Below are 17,552 nucleotides of genomic sequence, written 5' to 3'. Positions count from 1 at the left end.
AAAGAACTCCAGTTTTTGTTTGCTTTGTTTTGTTTTTTTGAGACAGTCTTACTCTGTTGTCCAGGCTGGAGTGCCGAGGCGTGATCTCGGCTTACTGCAACCTCCGCCTCCCAAGTTCAAGTGATTCTTGTGCCTCATCCTCCCGAGTAGTTGGGATTACAGGCGCGCGCCACCAAGCCCAGCTAATTTTTGTATTTTAGTGGAGACGGGGTTTCACCCTGGTGATCAGGCTGGTCTCAAACTCCTGACCTCAAATGATCCACCGGCCTCAGCCTCCCAAAGTGCTGTGATTACAGGCACGAGCCACCACACTCAGCCAAACTCCAGTTTTATAAGGCTCACGCCTGTGGCCCTGAAACCTGGTCCTGGCTGGAGTAAGAACCCCATAGAACCCTTAGCAACCTAACTTCCTCCCTAGCAACGGATCTCCTTGGAGCTCCTCCCCATCCGAAGCCAGGAGGAGGTGTAAAACCGGATGTTGACTGTTTTACCATAGTAATGCACACGAATCCGGAAGTGACGCCAGAAGAAGAGGAAGTGAAGGCTACAGGGTATCCACGTGGGTTCTGAGCGTGTTTCTACGTCCCTGGAAGCCGGTCATTTAAGCTCATTCCCCGCCACGGCTTAGTCAACATGGGTCGCTCGGGAAAGTTGCCCTCTGGTGTCTCAGCTAAGTTGAAGCGCTGGAAGAAAGGCCACAGCAGCGACAGCAACCCCGCCATCTGCCGCCACCGCCAGACCGCCCGCAGCCGCTTCTTCAGCCGGCCGTCAGGTAGCTGGGTTGGGACCCGAGCGCAGCCGGAGGCGGGGTTCCGGGCAGACCTGGGTCTAGATGAGTCTGGGGCCTCTGGGAGAGTCCGGGGCCAGGTATTGGACCTTTCATCTCTTAGGATGTCGGATCTGGAGCCCTCTCTGAAGGGCAGTCCTTCCAATTTAGCAGATGCGGAAACTGAGGTCCTCAGTAGGGAAATGTCTTGTGTAAGGTACCGCGGGTGTCAGAGTTGAGACAGATGGCTTGGACCTTGGGTAGCTCTTTACAGAGCGCGTTCACCTTCATTTATTTTGCAGGCCCTCTGAATCTAGCTCCCAGCCGATTCCCAGTGGCGTTTATTCCACTGCTACAGGGAAGCAGAAGCTTTTACATGGAGGATTCCCTTTCTCCTTGGTTTTTCAAGTTTTTAGGCATACAGTGGTTTTATGAGACTGGCTGTGTTCAGAATTCAGCCTCTCGGGTTGGAGATTTGGCCTGGGCTGGTTTGTTTCCCAGGGGTTGTTCTGTTCTCTTGACCAAAAGGAGGCTTGGGCCTTATCTTGTGCCTCTGGCTCTCAGGAAGGAGTGACCTGACGGTCGATGCTGTGAAGTTACATAATGAGCTGCAGTCAGGGTCCTTGCGCTTGGACAAAAGCGAAGCCCCTGAGACGCCCATGGAAGAAGAGGCGGAGCTGGTTCTCACCGAGAAGTCCTCGGGCACCTTCCTGAGTGGCCTTTCCGACTGCACAAACGTCACCTTCAGCAAAGTACAGCGCTTCTGGGAGTCTAACTCGGCTGCCCACAAGGAGGTAGGGGTGAGGGTCAGGAGGGCCATAGGATAGTGAGGAGAGGCCAACTCATGCCTTTTCTTCAGCTCTGGCCGACAGGTCTTCGATGACAACAGCTGGTATTTCTGGATGATGCGTCATCGCTCCTCCCCTTTATGTCTCCTCCTAGGGCAGGTTCCACTTTCTGCTTTTTATAAGAACATCTCCTCTGCTGAAGTACTTGAGGGTAGAAATATTTTGCAAACATTTCTCTCCTCAGCTATACCTAACAGCACTTTTACACAGAGTATTTTCAATAAACATATGTTGAGTAAATAAATGCTGAGTAACAGTGATTAGGAAACGTTTTGTCTAGCAAGAACTAAATTTATTTACTTTAATTTAATTTAACTTAATTCATGTATTTATTTTGAGACAGAGTCTCGTTCTGTTGGCCAGGCTGGAGTGCAGTGGCGCAATCTTCACTCACTGCAACCTCCATCTCCCGGGCCCAAGCAATCCTCCTGCCTCAGCCTCCCAAGTAGCTGCCATTACAGGCATGTGCCACCACGCCCAGCTAATTTTTGTTTTTTTTTTTAGTAGAAACGGGGTTTCACCATGTTAGCCAGGCTGGTCTCAAACTCCTGAACTCAGGTAATCCTCCCGCCTTGGCCTCCTAAAATGCTGGGATTACAGGCATGAGCCACCGTGCCTGGCCTTACTTTTGTTATTTTATCTATACTTTAAAGTTATATATATTTTTTGTTATTGAAATAAAAAATGTCAAAATTCTAAATGATATCAAAATGATATAAGAAGAATATAATGTGATGGTAGATCCCCCAACTTGAGTCATTCACAGAGTTCCTGTTAATGGGTCATTGTCTGTCTTCCTGGACCAGCTCTGTCCAATAGTAATCTAAATTCAAGCCACATATGTAATTTAAAAATTTTTAGTAGCCATATTAAAAACTGAAAGAAACAGGTAAAATAAATTCATCTTTTCTTTTTTTTTTTTTTTTTCTGGAGACTGAGTATCCCTCTTGTTGCCCAGGCTAGAGTGCAATGGTGCGATCTCAGCTCACTGCAACCTCCGCCTCCTGGGTTCAGGTGATTCTCCTGCCTCAGCCTCCCGAGTAGCTGGGATTACAGGCATGCGCCACCATGCCTGGCTAATTTTCTATTTTTAATAGAGACAGGGTTTCTCCATGTTGGTCAGGCTGGTCTCAAACTCCTGACCTCAGGTGATCCATCCGCCTCGGCCTCCTAAAGTGCTGGGATTACAGGTGTGAGCCACTGCGCCGGGCCCAAATTAATCTTAATAATGTACTTTATTTAACTCAGTATCTTTAAAATATTATCACTTCAATGTATAATCAGTGTATTTTACTACAGCGTTATTTTTATGATACCAACTCTTCAAAATCTAGTGTATAATTTACCCATATACCCCTACTTAGATGCTAAATTTTCATTGGAAATACTTGATTTGTGTGTATTTAGAGTTCATAACATTTATAGTTGTACAAGTAGATTTGCCTACTATGAATTACTACAAACCTATTTGCCAGGTTGTTACAAATATATGTTTTCTAGTAAATGGATCAAGTATTTTAAATTATGAGTAGTTAAAATTTAAAAATTAAATTTTCAGGCCGGACATAGTGGCTCACACCTGTAATCCTAGCACTTTGGGAGGCTGAGGTGGGCACATCATTTGAGGTCAAGAGTTTGAGACCAGCCTGGTCAACATGGTGAAAACCCATCTCTACTAAAAAATTAGCCTGGCATGGTGGCATGCGCCTGTAATCACAGCTACTTGGGAAGCTGAGGCACGAGAATCACTTGAACCCTGGAGGCGGAGGTTGCAGCGACCCGAGATCGCACCACTGCGCTTCAGCCTGGGTGACAGAACGAGACTCTGTCTCAAAAAAAAAAAAAAAAAAATATATATATATATATATATATATATATATTTTTTACCCAATTTTGTTATTTAGGTTTACCAAAATGTGATTAGTTTCTTTTCTTTTTTTTTAGACAGAGTCTCACTTTGTCACCCAGGTTGGAGTGCAGTAGCTGATCAGCCTTCCAACTGCCAAGTAGCTGGGACTACAGGGGAGTGCTACCATACCCAGCTAATTTTTGTATTTTTTGTAGAGATGGGGTTTGCCATATTGCCCAGATTGGTCTCGAACTCTTGGGCTCAAGGGATCTGCCCACCTCAGCCTCCCAAAGTGTTGGGATTACAGGTGTGAGCCATTGTGCCCTGCTTGATTAGTTTATTTTCTATCCACTGTTCTGCAACTTTTTCCCTACTGAACGATATTTATAAGTTAATATATAGTTGTTCTCATTCTTTTGAATAATGCACTATTTAAATCTTTCATTATTGTATAACGATACAGTCAGGTCTCCATATTTGCGGGTTCTGCCCCTGCAGATTCAACCAAGCATGGATTGAAAAATCTTTTTAAAATAATAATAATATACCGGGCGAGGTAGCTCACGCCTGTAATCCTAGCACTTTGGGAAGCCAAGGCGGGCAGATCACTTGAGGTCAGAAGTTCAAAACCAGCCTGGCCAGCATGGTGAAACCCCATCCCTACTAAAAGTACAAAAAATTAGCCTGGCGTAGTGGCACATGCCTGTAATCCCAGCTACTCAGGAGGCTGAGGCAGGAGAATCGCTTGAACCTGGGAGGTGGAAGCTGTGGTTAGCAGAGAGTGCGCCACCGCATTCCACCCTGGGTGACAGAGTGAGACTCTGTCTCAAAAACAACAACAACAACAACAAAAATACAGTATAACAACTATTTATATAGCATTTACATTGTGTTAGGTGTTACAAGTAATCTAGAGATGATTTAAAGTATATGGGAGGCCAGGCATGGTGGCTTATGCCTGTAATGTCAGCACTTTGGGAGGCTAAGGAGGGCAGATCACTTGAGGCCAGGAGTTCAAAACCAGCTTGGTCAACATGGTGAAACCCCATATCTACTAAAAATACAGAAATTAGCTGGGCATGGTGGTGCACACCTGTAATCTCAGCTACTTGGGAGGCTGAGGCAGGAGAATTGCTTAAACCCAGAGGCAGAGGTTGCAGTGAGCTGAGATCATGCCACTGCACTCTTGCCTAGGTAATAGTGAGACTCTGTCTCAAAAAAAATAAATAAAGTATATGAGAAGATGTATATAGGTTATACACAAATACTACACCATTTTATATAAGGGACCTGAGTGTCCTCGGATTTTGGTATCTTTAGGGGTCCTGGAACCAATCCCCCCCCCATAACTGCAGTACATTAGAGACAACTACAGTACATTATTAATCTCCTGTTGATGGCTTCTTGACCATTCCAATTTGTTGCTGCCATGAACATCCTTGTACATAAATATTTGCACACTTATCTCACGCAGGTATTTCTACAAGGTTAGTACCTCATGGTGGAATTTTAGCAAGCATTTTCTGAGTCTTGTTATTTGCTGGGCCCCCTGGTATGGACCCAAGCCCTGAATGTTGCCTGTCTTGTCTGTCTCTGGGCTTTAACCAGAGATTAATCTGTAAAGGAGCAAGGAAAGGAGGTTCCCCTGGGGTGGGATTAGGCCTCAAATAGTCACAGTGCTTTCTCCCGCCTGTGCAGATCTGTGCTGTTCTGGCTGCTGTCACTGAGGTGATTCGCTCCCAGGGAGGGAAGGAGACGGAGACTGAGTACTTCGCTGCTCTGGTGAGTGGGTGCCGCTGGAGGGTGGGTGCTCAGAGCAGCAGATTATGCAAGATTTAGTGAGAAGATGAGTGCCCCTGGCATGTGGGGGTAGAGAAGGACAGCCTTGACCAGGTGAAAGTGCTTTAGTTATTCTCAGGTGGCTTAGGAAGGCTGGTGGTATTTGCTACATTTTTATTTTCTCTTTTCTTTTCTTTCTTTCTTTCTTTGTTTCTTTTTTTTTAAAGAGACAGGGTCTCACTATGTTGTCCAGGCTGGTTTCAAATTCCTGGGCTCAAACCGTCTTGTCATCTTGCCTTGGCCTCCCAAATTATTGGGATTACAGGCCTGAGCCACTGCAACTGGCTACTTATTACTTTTTTTTTTTTTTTTTGAGACGGAGTCTCGCACTGTCACCCAGGCTGGAGTGCAATGGCATGGTCTCAACTTATTGCAACCTCCGCCTCCTGGGTTCATGTGATTCTCCTGCCTCAGCCTCCCAAGTAGCTGGGATTACAGGTGCACACCACCACACCTGGCTAATTTTTTGTATTTTTTAGTAGAGAAGAGGTTTTACTATGTTGGCCGGACTTGTCTCAAACTCCTGACCTCGTGATCTGCCTGCCTCAGCCTCCCAAAGTGCTGGGATTATAGGCGTGAGCCACCAGGCCTGGCCTACTTTTTTTTTTTTTGAAACAGAGTCTCACTCTGTTGCCCAAGTTGGACTGCAGTGGCACGATCCCAGTTCACTGCAACCTTTGTCTCATGGTATCAAGCAATTCTCATGCCTCAGACTCCTGAGTACCTGGGATTACAGGCATGCGCCACCACACCTGGCTGATTTTTGTATTCTTAGTAGAAATAGGGTTTCACCATGTTGGCCTGGCTGGTCTCGAACTCCTGACCTCAGGTGATCCCCCCACCTCAGCCTCCCAAAGTGCTGGGATTACAGGTGTGAGCCACCATGGCTGGCCTACTTATTACATTAAATAAATAAATATATTTGTGTATGTATGTGTGTGTGTGTGTGTGTGTGTATATATATGTGTGTATATATACTTTTTATTTTGTTTTTGGGTTTTTTTGTTGTTGTTGTTGTTTTTATTTTGTTTTGGAGACAGGGTCTCACTTTGTTGCCCAGGCTGGAGTACAGTGGTGTGATCATGGCTCACTGCAACCTCCACCTCCTGCATTCAAGTGATGATCGTGCCTTGGCCTCCTGAGTAGTTGGGATTACAGGCGCCCGCCACCATGCCCAGCTAATTTTTGTATTTTTAGTAGAGACAGAGTTTCGTCATGTAGCCTAGGCTTGTCTTGAGCTCCTGGGCTGAATGAGTTCTCCCACTTTGGCCTCCCAAAGTGCTGGGATTACAGGCATGAGCCACCATGCCCAGCCCGGTTATTACATTTTTAAAGAATTGTTAAAACACACACAAAAAGAGCATGCACCAGAGACCAAATGTGCATGCAAAGCCGAAAATATTTACTATCTGGTCCTTCGTAGAAAAAGTTTGCCAACCTCTGCTCTAGAATAATGAAATAAATTAGATGGCAGTATATGGTGTTTGGCTGGGTGTGGTGGCTCACGCCTTTAATCCTAGGACTTTGGGAGGCCAAGGTCGGAGGAGTGCTTGAGGCTAGGAGTTCGACACCAGCCTGGGCAATATGGTGAGACCCTGTCTCTACAAAAAAATAAAATAATTAGCCAAGCTTTGTGGCGCATGCCTGTAGTTCTAGGTGCTTGGGAAGCTGATGTGGGAGGATCTCTTGAGCTTTGAAGTTCAAGGTTACAGTGAGCTATGATTATACCACTGCACTCCAACCTGGGAGACCCTGTCTCTCAAAAAAACTATCTATCTATCTCTGTATATATATGCACATAAACATATATGTAGTTTATTTATTTATTTTTTTTGAGACAGAGTCTCACTCTGTCGCCCAGGCTGGAGTGCAGTGGTGCAATCTCGGCTCACTGCAAGCTCCGCCTCCCGGGTTCACGCCATTCTCCTGCCTCAGCCTCCCGAGTAGCTGGGACTACAGGCACCTGCCACCACGCCTGGCTAATTTTTTGTATTTTTTAGTAGAGACGGTGTTTCACTGTGTTAGCCAGGATGGTCTTGATCTCCTGACCTCGTGATCTGCCCTCCTCGGCCTCCCAAAGTGCTCGATTACAGGCGTGAGCCACCACGCCCAGCCACATATATATAGTTTTAATTATGTGTCAGGCAGTTTTTTATATATATTAATTCAATTAAACCTCACAACAACTTATAAGGTATGTAGCATTAGTATCCCTATTTTACAAATGAAGAAATTGAGTCACAGATAGGTTAAATTACTAGCCCAAAACCGCACAATGCCAGAGTCAGGATTTGAAGCTCTGATACTGTGGTTCTCAGTCACAACTGTTCTGCTGGGCACATGTTCCCCCACTCTCTTTCCTGTTTGCTCAGTGTAAGTTTTTATCCATTCACACCCCCTCAATCTGGCCCTCAGATGACAACAATAGAAGCAGTGGAGTCCCCGGAGTCCCTGGCCGCCGTTGCTTACCTGCTGAACCTTGTCCTGAAGCGGTGAGTTCTGCCTCCTTTTTGAACCCCAAGGCTTTTGTGGAGGGGAGAAGGGAATGTGGACAGGAGAAACAGGATCAGGGAATTGTTTTTTAAAAAGATACTTGCTCTTCATGAACATTGTCTAGAGGCATGCAGAATGGGCCAGCGTGTGACATACCATCGTAGGCCTCTAGTGAGAAACCTCTAACAAAAGTAGGCTGTCCTGAACCCCTGGTAATAGAATCGTTTACCTTTATGCCAAGAAGGTTGGGAAGGCACCAAAATCTTCACGTGGTGTGTGTCCAGGCAGACTTTCAGGAGCTCGTGCTGTGAGATCTAAAGTTCTTATTTGATTGTCCAAAACAAAAGGCACGTCCGTAGGACCTCCAGTGCTTCCCTGGTTCCATGTGTGCTCAGTGTGTTCATGACAGAATCAAGTTTGATTCTGAAAGCAATAAGAATCAATGCTTTCCTTATTGAGGAGCAGAAAATCATTGTGAAAGTGTTGAAGGCAAAAGCAGAATCAGAAAGCTCTGTTGAAAATGAAACTTTTTTGGCCTGGTGCGGTGGTTCACACCTATAATCCCAGCACTTTGGGTGGCTGAGGCAGGCAGATCAAGAGGTCAGGAGGTCGAGACCATCCTGGCCAACATGGTAAAACCCCGTCTCTACTAAAAATGTAAAAATTAGCTGGGTAGGCTACATGCTGTGGCTCACGCCTGTAATCCCAGCACTTTGGGAGGCTGAGGTGGGCAGATCACCTGAGGTCAGGAGTTCGAGACCAACCTGTCCAACATGGTGAAACCCCGTCCCTACTAAAAACACAAAAATTAGCTGGGCATGGTGGCAGGCGCCTGTAATTCAGCTACTCAGGAGGCTGAGGCAGGAGAATTGCTTGAACCCAGTAGGCGGAGGTTGCAGTGAGCTGAGATCGCACCATTGCACTACAGCCCTGTCAACAGTGCAAGACTCTGTCTCAAAAAAAAAAAAAAGAAAGAAAATGAAACTTGTTTTGAGTAATAAAAATTAAAAGTCATGGCTGACGCAGTGGCTCATACCTGTAATCCCAGCACTTTTGGAGGCTGAGGCAGGAGGATTGCTTGCGGCCAGGAGTTGGAGACCAGCCTGGCCAACATGGTGAAACCCAATCTCTACTAAAAATACAAAATTAGCCAGGTGTGGTGGTACATGCCTGTAATCCCAGCTACTTGGGAGGCTGAGGCAGGAGAATCACTTGAACACAGGATGTGGAGGTTGCAGTGAGCCAAGATCAAGCCACTGCAGTCCAGCCTGGGCAATAGAGTGAGACTCCATCTCAATCAATAAATAATAAAGTAAAAAATAAAAAACCTTGATTCTTTAAGATGAAAAAGTTCTTGAGGTTGGTTGCACAACAATGTGAGTATACTTGGCTGGGTGTGGTGACACACACCTATAATCCCAGCACTTTGGGAGGCTGAGGCAGGTGGACTGTTGAGCCCAGGAGTTTGAAACCAGCCTGGGCAACATGGCAAAACCTTGTCTCTACAGAAAAATACAAAAATGAGCTAGGCATGGTGGCATGCACCTGTAGTCCCAACTACTTGGGAGGTAGAGGTTGCAATGAGCCTAATTGTGCCACTACACTCCAGCTTGGGTGACGAGTGAGACCCTGTCTCCAAAAAAAAAAAAAACCCCACAACATGAATATACTTAACAGTACTGAATGATATACCTAAAAATATTGTTGAAATGATGTGTTTTTTTTTTTTTTTTTTTTTTTTTTTTGAGACGGAGTCTCGCTCTGTTGCCCAGGCTGGAGTGCAGTGGCGCCACCTCCTCTCACTGCAGCTCCACCTCCTGGGTTCACGCCATTCTCATGCCTCAGCGTCTCAAGTAGATGGAACTACAGGTGCCCGCCACCACGTCTGGCTAATTTTCTATATTTTTAGTAGAGACGGAGTTTCACTGTGTTAGCCAGAATGGTCTCGATCTCCTGACCTCATGATCCACCCGCCTTGGCCTCCCAAACTGCTGGGATTACAGGCGTGAGCCACTGCGTCCAGCCGAAATGATGTTTTATCTTACGTGTATTTTACCACAATTAGAAACTTATTTATTTATTTATTTATTTATTTTTGAGACAGTTTTGCTCTTGTTGCCCAGGCTGGAGTGCAATGGCGCAATCTCAGCTCACCGCACCCTCCAACTCCCGGGTTCAAGTGATTCTCCTGCCTCGGCCTCCCAAGTAGCTGGGATTACAGGCGTGTGCCATCACGCCCAGCTAATTTTGTATTTTTAATAGATACAGGGTTTCTCCGTGTTTGTCAGGCTGGTCTCAAACTCCCGACCTCAGGTGATCTGCCCACCTCGGCCTCCCATAGTGCTGGGATTACAGGCGTGAGCCACCGTGCCTGGCCAGAAATTTTAAAATACAATTTAAAAGATACTTGTGTATCAGGTGGCATTCTACAACATAGGGTCCTGGGTGACTTGGGTCATTATACCAGGGAGTGTGAGTGTTGGCCCCCAGAAGGGGCATTCCTGGAGCAGTGAGTGGCAGAAGGGAGGGAAGGAGTAGTTGGCCCTGGGCTTTCTGGAGATGTGAACTGCCAGGGGAGGTGGAGAGAGGATTGGTGTGAGTTTAGGAGTGGGAAGGTGAGGGAGGCAGGGATCCCGAGTGGAAAGCACACTGAGCTGGCTGATAAGGTGGGCGCCTGTTCTGACTTTGTTGCTCACTTTCTGAGTGACTGTGCCACCAGCGCCCCTTGCCCTGTCCTCCTTAGTACCACGAGGGGCTGCGCCAGCTGCTCTTCAGGGACCCTCTGGGGTGACCGTCTCTGTTCTTTCCCACAGTGTTCCCAGCCCTGTGCTTATTAAGAAGTTCTCTGATACCTCCAAAGCCTTCATGGATATCATGTCAGCTCAGGCCAGCAGCGGCTCCACCTCTGTCCTCCGATGGGTTAGTGTCTGGGGCTTAGTTTCTCATCTGGCGACTCCCAGAGCCTGTCTGATTTGGTGATGCTTGGATGTTCCCTGGAGAGGGGTTTAGGCACCCTGGGGACCTCAGACAGATGGGATTTTCTGGAGTCAGTGAGAACCTGGGCTCTTTTCCCTCCTGGCCGAGGCTGGTGGCACTGAGGGACTCTGACTTTCTTCCAGGTCCTTTCCTGCCTGGCCACCCTTCTGCGGAAGCAAGACCTGGAGGCCTGGGGCTACCCCATGACCCTTCAGGTGTACCATGGGCTGCTGAGCTTCACGGTGCATCCCAAGCCCAAGGTGAGACTACTAGATCCCTAGAAAATGGGGCAAGGGGACAGCCACCACTCGGCCCAGTGCAGCCCAGACTTGGCTAGCTGAGTGGCACTGGGGAGCTTGCCCTGAGTACTGGCTTCTGCTTTCTGCCTCTGAGGCACCATGCATTTAGATGCAGAAGGCAGGGCGGCTCTTCCTCCTCCAGGAGGCTGTTCCCTGTCAGCCCTATCTGAGTCTCTGGTGCCTCGTCAGCCATTGCCCTGTTGACATAGACTCTCCCCGTATGTCTGTTTACCTCGGCAGGGAGGGTGGCATAGTTGGGGGAGTCACACAGACCTGAGTTGGATCCTGAATTCACTGCTCGAGGTGTGACCTTGGGCAAGTTACTTAATCTCTCTGAGCCTCAACTTCCTGACTATGAAATAGAGATAATTGACTGAGTGTGGTGGCTCACGCCTGTAATCCCAGCACTTTGGGAGGCCAAAGTGGGAGGATCATTTGAGGTCAGGAGTTTGAAACCAGCCTGGCCAACATAGTGAAACCTCGACTCTACTAAAAATATAAAAAGTAGCCAGGCGTGGTGGTGGGTGCTTGTAATCCCAGCTACTCGAGAGGCTGAGGCAGGAGAATCGCTTGAACCCAGGAGGCAGAGGTTGCAGTGAGCCAAGATTGCACCATTGCACTCCAGCCTGGGCAGCAGAACGAGACTCCATCTCAAAAGAAAAAAAAAGAAATAGAGATAATCACACCAACTTTGCTACAGAGTTGTGGGGAGACTCCAGTGTTCCCCACAGGCCTGGTGCACCTCCTGGCTCACGGCAGGTGCTTGGTAAGTGATGGTTCCCCACTGTTTCCTCTGGAAATTTAGGGCAGGAGGTGGTAACAATAACAGTCATGTAATCACTCCCAGTGCTAAGCACCGCCAGCCCAGATGGTCTCATGCTCCCTTCCCTCGGTGCTCACATGATCTTTTCCTCACCTTCTTCAGCTCTCGCTGCAGTGGCACTTCACTGCGGTGACACTTTCCTGACCACTGTATAAAAAGCAGCCCCTTGGCCAGGCTCGGTGGCTCATGCCTGTAATCCCAGCACTTTGGGAGGCCGAGGCGGGCGGATCATGAGGTCAGGAGATCGAGACCATCCTGGCTAACACAGTGAAACCCCGTCTCTACTAAAAATACAAAAAATTAGCCGGACGTGGTGGCGGGTGCCTGTAGTCCCAGCTACTTGGGAGGCTGAGGCAGAAGAATGGCGTGAACCTGGGAGGCAGAGCTTGCAGTGAGCCAAGATCCGCCACTGCACTGCAGCCTGGGCTACAGAGCAAGACGGTGTCTCAAACAAACAACAACAACAACAAAAAAAGTAGCAGCCCCTGCTTGGTTAGCTGCAAAGTACTTTTTAACCTTCTGTTATGTATTTGTTTGTTTTCTGCCTCCCTGCTGGAAGGTGAGTTGCCTGCTGTTCACTGACAGTTTGCCAGGACCTAGAACAGTGCCTGGCTTGCTGGACGCACAGTGTTTGCCAGATGATTAAGTGAATGAAGAAACCCCTGTTTCAAAGATGATATTGAAACTCAGAAATTAAGTAGTTGGGCTTACTTAAGGCCATTTGGTGAGTTAGTTGTAGAGCAGGGATTTGAACCGAGGTTTGTCTTGCTTCACAGCTCAGGATTCTGTACACATGAATGCCCTGGTGTAGCACTGGATCTATAGTAGTCAGATCATCATTGGATCTATATTTCAGCCAAAGCTAATCGGTTGGTGCTTGTGCCGGACACCCAAGATGCTGGTGGAACGCTGATCTGGCCTTGTCCCCTGCTCTCCTTGCCCCTCAGATCCGGAAGGCTGCCCAGCATGGAGTATGCTCAGTCCTCAAGGGCAGTGAATTCATGTTTGGTGAAAAGGCCCCTGCCCATCATCCTGCTGCCATTTCCACTGCCAAGTTCTGCATCCAGGAGATTGAGAAGTCTGGAGGTGGGGAAGCCAAATGGAGGGCAGGTGGATGGGAGGCAGTGGCTGGTAGAGCAGGACAGGGCCTGCTGCAGGGCGGGGGCTGGTGTCTCAGTTCCCCTTCTGTATACCAGGCTCCAAGGAGGCCACCACCACGCTGCACATGCTGACGCTGCTGAAGGACCTGCTGCCCTGCTTCCCGGAAGGCCTGGTGAAGAGCTGCAGTGAGACTCTCCTCAGGGTCATGACCTTGAGCCATGTGGTGAGCTCAGGCCCAAAAGCTGGAGAAAGGGGGGTCTGCAGTGGTGGCATTTGGGGAACTTACTGGTCAGTCAAAATGCAGGGCCTGGGGTCTCCCTCCCTGACTGTGTTCTTAAGCTAAAACCAACAGCACTACGTTAATCTGTGGTGCTTGGCTAGGCCAGGCCATATCAGAGTCCCCTTCCAGATGGAAGCTGACCTCAGAGATCAGGTCAGAGTCAGGGTGGATCTATAGTGGGCTGGTAAAGCCTCCTTCTGCACCAGCTCTATGTACCCTATACCAATTTTTTTTTTTTTTTTTTTTTTTTTGAGACCGAATTTTGCTCTTGTTGTCCAGGCTGGAGTGCAATGGCGCGATCTTGGCTCACTGCAACCTCTGGCTCCTGCGTTCAAGCGATTCTTCTGCCTCAGCCTCCCAAGTAGCTGGGATTACAGGCATGCACCACCACGCCCAGCTAATTTTTTGTATTTTTAGTAGAAATGGGGTTTCTCCATGTTGATCAGGCTGGTCTTGAACTCCCAACCTCAGGTGATCCGCCTGCCTCAACCCCCCAAAGGTCTGGGATTACAGGCATGAGCCACTGCGCCCGGCCCAGTTTTTTTTTTTAGCAGCTTTAATGACACATGAAAAATGATTTCCTTATTTCTACCATTTCTAGCACAATTCTGTAAATCTTTATACAGTCAGCTCTTTGTATGTGTGGTTCCCACAGCCATAAATTCAACCAACCTTGGATTGAAAATATTTGGAAACTGGGCATGGCTGCACGTGCCTATAATCCCAGATGCTTGGGAGGTGGAAGTGGGAGGATTGCTTGAGCCCAGGAGGTTGAGGCTGTAGTGAGCCGTGGTCATGCCACTGCACTCCAGCTTGGGCAACAGAGCAAGAACCCTGTGTCAAAAAAAAAAAAAAAAAAGAAAAGGAAAAAAAGGAAAGAAAAAGAAAAGAAAATATTCAGGAAAAAGAAAACGGTTGGTTGCTTCTGTACTGAACATGTACAGTTTTTTTTCCTTGTCATTATTCCTTAGACAACAGAGTGTAGCAACTATTTACATAGCATTTATATTGTATTACGTATTATAAGTAATCCAGGTGATTTAAAGTGTATGGGAGGATGCGTGTAGGTTATATGCAAATACTACACCATTTAATATAGAGACTTGAGCATTGGTAGATTTTTATGTCCATGGGGGGTCCTGGAACCAATCCCCCACAGATACCCCCACCAACTCACTGTGTGTTTTCTCTCTTTTTTTTTTTTTTTTTGTGATGGAGTCTCGCTCTGTCGCCCAGGCTGGAGTGCAGTGGTGCGATCTCGGCTCACTGCAAACTCCGCCTCCTGGGTTCACGCCATTCTCCTGCCTCAGCCTCTCGAGTAGCTGGGACTACAGGCACCCGCCACCACGCCTGACTAGTTTTTTGTATTTTTAGTAGACACGGAGTTTCACCGTGTTAGCCAGGATGGTCTCGATCTCCTGACCTCGTGATCCGCTCACCTTGGCCTCCCAAAGTGCTGGGATTACAGACATGAGCCTCTGCACCCGGCCTTGTGTATTCTCTTGTAGTGTTTATTTACATACATATTTTTTAAATTGTAAAATATAAATAATATGATCATTGTTTAAAAGGGAAAAACAATTCAGAAGTGTGTAAAGTAAAAATCTCCTTCCCTCCAAATCCTGTTTCCTAAGGTAGACAATGCAAATAACTTTCTGGGTATCCTTTCAGACATTTTCTCTTTGGATAAACAAACATACATGATAAAACATGTAAAGTTACATGTTTTATCACCTGTGACCTTAGCACTTGGGAGGCTAAGGCAGGAGGCAAGGAATTTGAGACCAGCTTGGGCAACACAGTGAGACGAGACTCTGTCTTTATAAAAATTAAAAAATTGGCCAGGCACAGTGGCATGCACCTGTATTGGTCTCACCCCTGTATCTGGCAACGGAGCAAGATTCTGTCTCAAAAAAAAAAAAAATAACAGCTGTAGTAGACCGTTTATAGCCTGCTTTTTTGGCTGTTATGTTAAAACCATTTTGTTAATGTTTCTATCTTTGTTTAAGACATTTAAAGCTTTTTCAGTGGCTTCCATGTCTTACTAAGGTGGCAGTCCTCAGGGTGTCTCTGTGTGGGGGGCATGTGTGAGGTTCAGGGGGTCCTCAACTCTCTAGCCATGGGTGGAGTGGAATGTTGAGGGGTCCAGGGCCAGCCGTGGGCTTTGTAGTTCCTTTCTAAGCCTGTGTGTCCCCCTCCAGCTGGTGACAGCTTGTGCCATGCAGGCCTTTCACAGCCTCTTCCACGCCAGGCCTGGCCTGAGCACCCTGTCAGCAGAGCTCAACGCCCAGATCATCACGGTGAGGCCTATTGGTGGGATGTGGGGGCATTAGGTGGGGGGTGGTGCCTTGGGAGGCTGTGCTGGGGGCGCTTGCCCTGCGCCTTATCTACAGAGTGAGGTTGGCTGGGCTGGGTTGTCCTAGTGGAAGAGGCCAGTAGAAGGGGAATGAAGATTGGAGTCCAGCCATCAAATTCACATCAGTGTCCCCAGGAGCTGGGACCTTGACCCTTGACCTAGTTAACTTTAATGAACTGTTTCAGCATGGTCTCGTGGTGCTCATAGATACCTTGAGCAGGGCTCTCAGCCTTAGAGGTCTGTGGATGGATTTTGGGAGGGGGGATCAGATCCCCCAAATTGTTAGCAAAATGTACGTTTTTTGTTTTTTTTTTCAAAGAAGGCCTCTGGCTTTTGTCAGACTCACAAAGGTGTGTGTGACCCATGATACTCCTCTGCTCCTAGAGGCTGTTCTCCCAAAGAATTAGAGGTGGGAGGGCTTCGTGGAGAAGGGAAAGGCAGGAGCTGGGAAAGCCAAGGGGGCTGTGAGTGCCAGGGTCACAAGCACTGTCCCCAGGACATTGCTGGTGCCAAGATGGGAAGGGGTCATCATCACTGGGCTATTGCAGACCCTGCATGCTCAGTCACCTGCTTACTCCCACCTTTAGGCCCTGTACGACTATGTTCCCAGTGAGAATGATTTACAGCCCCTGCTAGCCTGGCTTAAGGTCATGGAGAAAGCCCACATCAACCTGGTGAGGTACGGATGAAAGAGGGGTGCTTAGGGCCTCTGTCCAGGCTGTCGAGGTGGGGGTGCTCAGGGCCTCTGTCCAGGCTGCCGAGGTGGGGGGTCCTCAGGGCCTTCATCCTGGCTGCCAAGGTTGGGGGGTGTCCTTAGAGCCTGTGTCCAGGATGCTGAGATTGGGGGTCCTCTGGGCCTCCGTCCCGGCTGCTGAGGTTGCGGGGTCCTTAGGGTCTCCGTCCTGGCTGCTAAGGTTGCAGAGTTCTCAGAGCCTCTGTCCAGGCTGCCGAGACTGGGGGTCCTCAGGGTCTCCGTCCTGGCTGCCGAGGTGGGGGCTCCTTAGGGCCTCCATCCTGGCTGCCGAGGTTTGGGGTCCTCAGGGTCTCCGTCCAGGCTGCCGAGGTTGGGGGTACTTAGGGCCTCCGTCCTGGCTGCTGAGGTTGCGGAGTTCTCAGGGCCTCTGTCCAGGCTGCCGAGGTTGGGGGATCCTTAGGGTCTCCGTCCAGGCTGCCGAAATTGGGGGTCCTCAGGGCCACCATCCTGGCTGCCAAGGTTGGGGGGGTCTTTAGGACCTCTGCCCAGGCTGCCGAGGTGGGGGGTCCTCAGGGCCTCCCTCTAGGCTGCAGAGGTTGGGGGTCCTCAGGGCCTCTGTCCTGGCTGCCGAGGTTCGGGGTGCTCAGGGCCTCCGTCCTGGCTGCTGAGGTTGGGGGTGCTCAGGGCCTCCGTCCTAGCTGCTGAGGTTGGGGGTGCTCAGGGCCTCCGTCCTGGCTGCTGAGGTTGGGGGTGCTCAGGGCCTCCGTCCTGGCTGCTGAGGTTGGGGGTGCTCAGGGCATCCGTCCTGGTTGCCGGAGGTGGAGGGGACGTGAGCCGGAGGCTGGAGAGGCTTCAGCCTCCTGGGGCCTGACGGCATCTTCATGTCAAGTGAGCTACAGAGCAGCTCTTGTTTTTTTTGAGGCACGGGGTAGGACAGTGCAGCTCGTTCTAACAGGGTCTGATTCCTGCCAGAGCATTTGCCAGCCGGCCGGGAGGAGCAGCAAGGTGGGCTGCGAGCCCTGCGTGCCAGGTTGAGGCCTGAGTTTCACCCTGCCTCTTGCCGCTGCCTGGTTGTGTCTTCCTGTGCACTCGGTTTCCTGGCCGTGGGATATCCTTTCTGCGGCTCCACTCCACTCTTGCCTGGACTGGCGGCTCCTTTCTCCAGGTTCCGTAGTCCCGTGAACCGACTTTCTGCTTTGTGTCTGCATACTTTCAGGGCTCAGGCTTG

The 17,552-nt window shown here is 48.8% G+C and overlaps 1 protein-coding gene across 2 annotated transcripts in view; it reads left to right on the top strand.

Annotated features, from left to right (window-relative positions):
- Nucleotides 1-318: 318 nt before the first annotated feature.
- The window catches only part of RRP12 (ribosomal RNA processing 12 homolog), a 44,221-nt gene continuing 26,987 nt past the window's right edge, over nt 319-17,552 (top strand). For both annotated transcript variants that reach the window (XM_024253428.3, XM_063727387.1), the window contains exons 1-10: nt 319-772; nt 1,331-1,560; nt 5,162-5,245; nt 7,718-7,794; nt 10,609-10,714; nt 10,915-11,031; nt 12,841-12,979; nt 13,090-13,217; nt 15,476-15,574; nt 16,218-16,309. In XM_024253428.3, the coding sequence (XP_024109196.3) occupies nt 634-772; nt 1,331-1,560; nt 5,162-5,245; nt 7,718-7,794; nt 10,609-10,714; nt 10,915-11,031; nt 12,841-12,979; nt 13,090-13,217; nt 15,476-15,574; nt 16,218-16,309 (1,211 nt within the window). In that variant the 5' untranslated portion in view covers nt 319-633. The remainder of the gene's footprint in view (nt 773-1,330; nt 1,561-5,161; nt 5,246-7,717; nt 7,795-10,608; nt 10,715-10,914; nt 11,032-12,840; nt 12,980-13,089; nt 13,218-15,475; nt 15,575-16,217; nt 16,310-17,552) is intronic.

The sequence above is a fragment of the Pongo abelii genome, chromosome 8, assembly GCF_028885655.2.
Source record: "Pongo abelii isolate AG06213 chromosome 8, NHGRI_mPonAbe1-v2.0_pri, whole genome shotgun sequence".
Lineage (NCBI taxonomy): Eukaryota > Metazoa > Chordata > Mammalia > Primates > Hominidae > Pongo > Pongo abelii.
Note: the sequence above shows the minus strand (reverse complement) of the source record. Positions and strands in the feature narration are given on the sequence as shown.